At 38.1% G+C, this 8,680-nt stretch overlaps 1 protein-coding gene across 1 annotated transcript in view; it reads left to right on the plus strand.

The window, feature by feature from the left end:
* The window catches only part of CXADR (CXADR cell adhesion molecule), a 30,384-nt gene extending 22,425 nt beyond the window's left edge, over nucleotides 1-7,959 (plus strand). Inside the window, exon 8 of the mRNA XM_015880569.3 lies at nucleotides 7,400-7,959. Within this exon, the coding sequence (XP_015736055.1) occupies nucleotides 7,400-7,441 (42 nt within the window). The 3' untranslated portion in view covers nucleotides 7,442-7,959. The remainder of the gene's footprint in view (nucleotides 1-7,399) is intronic.
* Nucleotides 7,960-8,680: the final 721 nt, after the last annotated feature.

The raw sequence follows: 8,680 nt of genomic DNA on the forward strand, positions 1-8,680 counted from the left end.
TTATACTTAAAACATTTAGATAGAATGTTTTTATGCTGTCAATCAAATTCTGTTTTTCTTTTAATTCAAATGAAGATGGCCTGGGATGTTCTCTACCCCTTGGCCTTGCAAGCCAACTGATTATTTATCATTTTATCTATGACAAATGCAGTTTCTCCAGTGTTATCTTGGGCACTTAGAATCAGTCTCAGGAAAGAGAGCCCAGTAAGGGATACGTTTATGTTATTATCGTGTTCTGTGTGTACCCATTGAGCACTAATTTACTTACATTCAATGTATGCTTATCTTCATATGATAATGTATACCTGTGCCATATCAGGTGCTTGTTATTTCTTAGTGTGTATCTTAAATCTGTTGAATGTGTACACAAACAGAAGAAGTTAAATAGTAGGAGTACCACTGTTTTCTACTAAGAATAGAAGCCAGTTTGTTTTTTTCTATTTCAAATTAAGGGATTTGCTTAAATACAAAAGGAAACCTGACCAAAAATGAAGATTCATGTTGTTGCTCTTTGTAGAACATTCTTTACCTCTTTAGCTTGGTAACTTCAAAACTTCTTTCCCAAGATGTCAGTTTTCTCTCAAATAAACTTCAGTGCTTCAGCTGTTCCAGTGCTTTTATATAGAGATGGATGATTGTGGATTGGAGGAGCAGCTGCATGTAGGAATTGTAGCAAAGCAGTTAAGCCTTTTTCTGATAGTCTTGTAAAGGAAGTGAGGACACTCATTAGGTAGTTTCACAAAATTTTTGTGGTCCTCATACATGCAATCAGGCGGTGCCTTTGGATGATGTTTCTTATGAGGTCTGTTTTGTTTCTTCAATAAGCTTGGACTTGATGTGGATTTACTGTATCAAACTTTGCAGATGGAGGGGCTCTGTAGTTACACTGGTAGGTAAGAAATTACTAGATCACTTTAGAAAACAGTTAATGCAAGATAACTTAGTCTTGCTTTCTTGTCTATAAAAGTTCTATCTGTAAAATCAAAAGAACAGAACTACTTCTAAAGTAAATAGCTGATCAAGGAGCAAAACTGAATTGAATGGAAGAAGCTGTGAATATTGTCCATCTTTCCAGGTCTCAAGATATTCTAAAATTTGCTATTCAGTTGATGAATGACTACACCTGGGTACTCAGTTCTGGGGAGGGGGATGTTTTGAAAGAGGCACTGAATTCCTGTAACAACACAGAAATTGAAGTCAGAGCAATCAGTTCACCATCGTGGCAGAAAGGGAACATGAATGCAAGAGGAGGATTTAATCAACAAAGCAAAACCTTGTTTGTCAGTGGCCTTTCTGAGCACACAACGGAGGAGACACTAAGAGAATCATTTGAAGGCTCTATGAGTGCTAGAATAGTCACAGACAGAGACACTGGACCTTCTAAAGGGTCTGCAATTCTGAAATGAGTTTATATTGGTGTGAGTCAGTGCCACTCATGTGCTGCTGCTCCTTAGAATACTTAAATCCTCAGTTGTCTGGCACTGGCCAGGGAACTTTGAGTAAGAAAGCTAATAATTAGGTGGCAGGAACTGGTAGCTGTATTTTGGGTGGTGGTTCTTTTTTGTTTTATGGAGAAGTGTAGTCTTTGAACTTTTTTCTTGCTTGTTTTCAATTGTGTTGACCAGAGGAAGGACTTCTGCCATAATATTTGGAAAACACTACAGTTCTTTAGCTCATACTAAAGACCTTGATTTGGTGTTAGGGTGAGTGGGTGGATGGAGGGAAGAGGTAGCACTGCAAAGAAGTTGAGTAAGTTGGTTATGCAATTTGATTATGTAACGATTTTAAAACAGCAATATTAGAATAGATGTTAACAACTGAAAGCACATCATTTTACCTTCAGTAATCTAATTTTTTCTTCAGGGTAAAACCTCTTGAGGCAGTATGTCCACTGGGAGGCTCAGAAAGCTGTGTGATGCAATGACAGTTGTCCCATTTCTCAGGGCTGGAAGCTTTGGTTCTGTAAGTGGCAGGCAGGCAGGATAAAAGTTGAGCTAAGTAGCTGGGGGGTAATGGACTTCCTTCCAGTAGTACTTGATGATTTTCAGACTATCTGCTAATCCTTTTAGCACTCACAGGTTGTTCATATAATCAGTTTGTGTTCACTGCTAGGAAATGCAGAGTTCTTGCACTCTTCCTGCCGTGAAGAATTTCTGCATGGCACAACTCTGGTTATATTGTTGTTAATGATGCTTTATAAAGAAGCAGTTAGAGCTGGTAAGAACTGCAGTAAATGAAAGTCTCCCACACAGTGCCAACAATGACAGCCCAGGTTTCTTGGTGCTTTCCAAGCATCTGTAGGGGTGCAGTGACTGTTCAGGTTATGAGGTAGAATTCGGTGTCAGAATTCAGAATGTGGTATCAAGAACACCATGTCAGATGGTGAAGAGCTATAAAAAACCCTCATCTACTACACTTAGTATAATGGCATCCAACTGCGTCACCTTTGCTGCCTAATGTTTCTCGTGTATACGAGAGAAACAGATCTGCAGCCTTTTTGTGGCCAGTTGCTGGTACACAACTAAAGTAGTGCTTTTCGTTAGCATAGTTAATGATTTGTGAATGAAACTACTTCCCATAATGGAATCCAGATCTCCATATTTCATATTGCTTGATAATATTCTAATTGCACGGTGTTCAAGGTCTCGGCAGCTGTCAACAGTGACTTTCAGCATCTTGCTTGTCACGTGAATGGGCAGTGTTCCTAAGAAACTGTTGGCTGAAGTCAAAACATTTGATCTATACCATTCTTATCCATAGGAGAATAAGATAAAATACTTATTTCAGATTTCCACTTAATGGTAGGGAAGCTCAGGTGGAAGGGAAACTGATACTCTTAAACCAGAAGTGAGGGCAGCTGGTGGTAAATGCATAAAAACCATTGAACAGCTTGCAACTTCTGAACGAGGTGACAACTCTGGGGCACAGCTGGTGTTTTGTGGAACTTGTCAAAAAGCTTATGTTTTTGCTGCCAGCGCTGTGGTTTTTTTTTGGCCCGATAAATAGGATGTCCTTTTATGTCACTTCCAATCCTTCCAAGAGCAGAAACAATTCATCTAAGCTCAGCAGAGCTATGAAATACGAAATTAAGCTTGTAGTTACTTAATATAGTCTAACCTGTTTCTTGTGGCCTTTGAATATGCTGGGAATTTCCTTGTGTGCCAATACCTTCAAATGGACTGTTCGGTGTTGCCCTAATTTCATCCCTGTATTCTATAATTCAGGATTAAGGATTGCAGTGCCTTTCTCTTGCTTCAGACTTGAGTTTTGGTTAAGGTCACTCCTTTATGGAAGCTAATTGAATTTAATTACCTTTGTATTTCTATGCAAGACAGAAAACTCACTGTATTTAAGGTGCAAGACTTGAAAAATGCTCTGTTCTTCCTTGTTTGCTCCAGCTGACTTAAAAAAAATTATGGCTAAATATGAGCACTTTGGACCAAAGTAATACATTTTCTGTTTGAGAATACTGATTGCCCTCTGGTGGCTGACCTGTTGGCAGCCGTTAATCCTCCTTTTGCTGGTGCTAAAAGACACTGTACAGTTCTACTGACAGCTAAGGAATGTTATATTTTGTCAAAAGAGAACATGGTAACTTTCTTAAATACTAGACAGTTATTTTCTAATTGTTCTGGGGAACAGAACAGCTGAGGTATGAGTACAGGATTCAACAGGTATTAACAGTCTTGACGGAAAATGCCACTCCTGTTTGCTTTACAAAGCCTATTGCTGAGCTGTAAGGAACAAATTTGCTACATTCCAGACTACGGTGAACCAGAGCTTAGCGATGATCCTTAAAATACCTGTTTTGCTAAGGCTGAAGTTAGTGTCAACAGCGTTATTTCTTCATTTGCAGGCCTTTTGGGGCAAAACAGTTTGTCAGACCTCTTTAATTATAGCAGTTGGCTTTTTTTCAGGGGCAAGACAATGGAAATTGTGATTCTTGTAAAAATAATGAACAGTTCTGATCGTGCTAGGCATGCCTAATTGGAAGATATTGAAGTTAATCAATTACATATTGAAATTGTTGCTGTTTGAAGCTTAGTGGTATTATTTAAATAAGATATACCAATATGTTGTTTTTTTTTTAATACTGGATGGTTTGGGTGGGCAGGGCTGAACTTCAGACAACCTTCAAAAATACTTTATTCCCAGATGAAAGACCTGAAAGCAGTGTTAGAGCCTTTGTGCTGAGCAGCCCTATTTTTCCTGAATTAGCATAATTTCCCTGCCCTCGGTTATACCTGGGCAAGCTAGGATTTTAATCAGCACTCTGAGAGGGGTATTAACTGACAGTGAAAATTAGGTCATTACATTACACATGTGCATTTTATTCTGACAACATTCTGTGTCTGTGACAACCATATTAACAATCTAACTTGCTGCTGGCTTTTTGGTTTGTTCCTGTGGGGAAATGGCTGAAAACGCAAGGAGCTATAGGACATCTTTAATGTTTCATGTGGCCAACAGAAGTACACTCACCTGCAGTAGTGACAATAACAAAACAGTTCCAAGACAATGAAGTAGAGGATTAGAGTTGAAGTCCTGGCTATGTCATTGCTTTGCTTTGATTTGTTTTTCTTATTTTTTGAACACTGGGAACGTCTCCTTATTCATCAGTTTTCACATCTCAGAATCGCAGAATGGCTTGGGTTGAAAAGGACCTTGAAGATCATCCAGTTCCAATCTGCTTGGCGAGGCAGGCTTGCCAGCCATTAGTTCTGACTGCCGAGGGCCCCTGGAGAACGGAGATCATTCTGTTGGCTGTTAGAGGCTTTAGAACTAGATTTGCCCATCACACTACTTATTTAAAAAAGGAAACAACAAAACTAGCCATATATACTTAAACAGCCAGACTTAGTTACACACAGAGAGAAGCAGATTCGCTTCTTGTTGTCGCTGGCACTGTTTGCAGTGAATGACTCCTGGGTTTGACTTTCTGAACAACTTTACCTGCATCTTCCCACTTCCACCAATGGCTGATTTTCCTGTTTTTCTGTTACGCTCTGCCTTTATTTCTTATTGCTGGATTTATTTTACCACTGAAGTGGGGATGGGTTTTAGGCAGCTTTTCCCTTTTCTGAGTGTAGTGTGTTGCTATTGAATGAGCTTTTGTAGAAGATCACAGTTATCACTGATCTTTTCCATCATAGTTTTTGCTCCTAAACAGTTTTGCTTGGTTTTTTTTTGGTATTAGGCACTTTAAAGCCACCATAATACTTCAGAAACCTATTTATCCAGAATAAACATTAGGTTATGTATGATTGTAGGTACCTGGTCAGGCAGCAGTTCCTCATCAATTTGTCCTTGTGAGAATTTTCCGAACAGTTAGCATATTTTGTTTATAAGGCACAGCAGTTGTGGCTGGATTATCTTTCCCGTTGTTGCTTTATCGCAGCTTCATGAGTAACTTCTAGCTGCATGCAAGGTTTCACTTGCCAGCCTGCATTTTTCTTTTTTTCTTTTTTAAGTAAAGATTTACTTAGATGAGAAGGAGGAGAAGAAAATGAAGACTGAAAGTATCAGGACAGTGCAGAAGGGAAAGCGGATTATGTTGTATTTGTTTGATGTTGTCCTTCCAGCTCTCCCAAGAATTTGATTTTTAACTTCTGCTTCTTCTAAAGAAATGGGCAATCAAAAACTATCATCCTGTCTAAGCTGGTCTGTGCGTGCCACGCAACAGACTGCCTTTTTTTTACACGCAGGCGATGTTAATTGTCTTTAGACTCATTTGTGGAAGGGAGTAAGCAGGACAGACTTGATGGAGAACCCTGGTTATGTAAGCCCCAACTTGCGTGCCTGTCTTATCCTTGAGAACAGCCATCAAGCTTTGTAAAATATGTGAGAGCTGTTTCTTCAGGGTTTTCCAGTAGAGTGGGAAAGGATGAGTTGTGAGGGGAGCAGCTTAATTATTTTTTTTAGAAAGCATATGATTAGCAATTATTAACTACCTATAATTATTATTACTAATTAATTACTACTAATTATCACTTGCTTATTTGAGAGCTATTGATGGCAAAGGTCAGAGATAGGACTGCCATGTTAGCTGTAGAGCAAAGACAGACTGTTGTAAAGCAGAGACAGTAAAGGCTGCTTGCTGACTCAGTGTACAACTTCAATTGATATGTCTCTTAAGAATATCAGTTAATTCTATCAAATAGAATTTGAGACTGTTGTCAGTGTTCTTGTTCCTGCAGTACAAGAGTTGAGGACAGACAGATGCATTAAATTGGAGTAGAATGTAAGTTCCAGGAGAAAAAAGTAATGTTGCCAGTATCTTCCCAAATGGAGATCATGGTAGGTTAATGATGCTGAAAATTTGATTTCTCACACTTTACCATGTAGTTACTCATTAAAACAAATGCATAAATAAGTAAAGCAACAACAGCAAACTAACAAAAAACATTTTGGAAACAATTTATAAACAGTACCAGAACAAGATGGTAGAACAGATCAACAAATATGATGACTTAGTGCCTAGCAGTACTTGGCACTGCTTTGAATTATGCTTCCAAGCAAGGTTTTTTGAAGACACTTAATTGTTTTTATTATCACAGGCACCTGGAAGGTTTTACTCAAAGTGTAATTCAAATTGAAATGTGACAGTTTGTGAGGAGCTGAGATAGCTGGAGTCAGCATTATAATTACAGATCTGACTGAGGAACAGTGGTGGAGCTGAGGCATCTTTTAAGCATCTGCCAGGACTGGGGTGGCAATACAGAAAGCCTTAATAGGTTGGAATGGTGGAGTAAGAAAATGAGATCTTTCTAGTAAATGCAGCAGATGTATACACGTTTGTGGGTTATTAATTAAGAAGAACTGGCTTCTGTGTCACGTCTTGAAAATAAATATGGTTGACTATTTTTTATTGAGTAAGGATGCATCACTGGATACTTTGAAAAAGAAAAGTATTTGAGTGTCAAGCAGTAAACAAAAGCGCGTGATTATTTGATGATTCAGGTTAGTGGGATGAAACTGAAGAAACAATCATCCAAGCAGACTTCTCCAGAAACTTTAAAGAATGACTCTAGTGGGTGTGTGCTGGGAAATTAATGAGGATTTTCAAATAACCTAGTTGAAAATACTATAAAGTTGATGATGAATTAAAATTGAATTATTAGCCAATTGAAGAGTGATCCTATTTGTTGTTGCCAGCGCCACTGACTTGAGCGGACTTGAAGTGTGTTCTCGGCAAACTCAGTTGTTTCTTTTCAAGTTAGCTAATAAACACAGTTAGCTTGCTACTCCACTGCATATGTGTTATGTTCAACACTGGTATAAATTCTTACCTGAAAGGCCATCGTTTGGATCGTTATCTGAATTGTGCATTTAATTGCTGTATGTCAAACTGCCTGGCCCATTTTTAATTTAGATTAATGATATTCTTTTTTTCTTATAGTCTGACTTCGCACACAAGATTGGTGACATAACAGTGGTATAAACGTGAAGAAACACGCATCATTTTTTGCATGAATTTCAAGTATGGTGAAACTGAAGTTCATAATGAAGTGCTGTTTTATTTTTTATTTTATTTTTTATCTCACTTTACATCCAAGACTGTAAAGTAGGCTGTATTCAGTTTTGTAAGTACCAAGTACGTTAAAGAATATTTTTAATGCCAAGTTTACAGACGTTTTTCATACTGGTTCTGTTTTTTAAGGCACACACAATCACTGATCTGCCCCCCACCTCCAATCGATTAAAAAACATGTCAAGTTCACAAAATCAATCCAGGTAGCAGAAATACAGCCTTAAGCAGTGGGACACTGAAAGAGGTTTTAAACTTTGAGTATTTATGTCTATCTCTTAGCCTTCTGTCCTGCTGATACGATAGGAAGTGCAGCATCAATTTAGTACTGTAGTGATACTAATGAAGACTCGGATTCTATGTTTGAAATGCACTGTATTTTAAGATTGTGTATATTTTATAATACTTAATAAAATCTACTTGAACGTCAAGGCATGCTTCAGCATAATCTGTTAATGCCAATGTTGTAGTAATTCATGTCTGTACACTGCCTCATTCTTCTTCTCAGCTTTTACCCTGCAGGAAACCAGAAGAAAGAAGAGTGCTCTCTTTAAAGGAAGCTAATTACTTTTTTTTTTTTTTTTTTTGTCTTCTGTGATGTGAAACTTTGAGTATTGATTTCATAATAAAAATCTGCCTAGCCATAGGAGATCACCGTAGATTGATAGTGTGGATGAGAGCTTAATAATTCACTTTTCTCTCTCTTTTTTTTTTTTTTTTTTAAGAATTTGTGACTGAGATGAAAGAGGTGGGAGCCTCTACCCCACTGATATTTGGGCAGATTTAATAACTGTCTTCTGATAATGACACAGTCAGTGTAAATCAGAGGAAGCTGAAGGACACTCCAGCACTGAGGAATTAACAGCGAGGGTAGACAAGTTTAAACCCGTCTTTGATCATCAACATCTTTCTCTGCTGTGTGGCTGGGGTTTTTGTTGTTATTGTTGCTATTTTTATTGTTCATCAGTTACACGCAGTTACTAATTTAAAGCTTAATCCGGTGACACCAGCTATGCTTTTCTCTGAAGGCAACTGTATGCTTTATTGGTGAAGCTGTTGGTTCACCAGTAATGTCACAGGCTTAAGTAAATGTCGCAGGCTTAAGTAGCCAATATTTTTTTAAGTCATTCCAAATCTGCTTTGATTTCTGTG

Source organism: Coturnix japonica, chromosome 1, assembly GCF_054131305.1.
Source record: "Coturnix japonica strain WE chromosome 1, WE-NBRP24, whole genome shotgun sequence".
Lineage (NCBI taxonomy): Eukaryota > Metazoa > Chordata > Aves > Galliformes > Phasianidae > Coturnix > Coturnix japonica.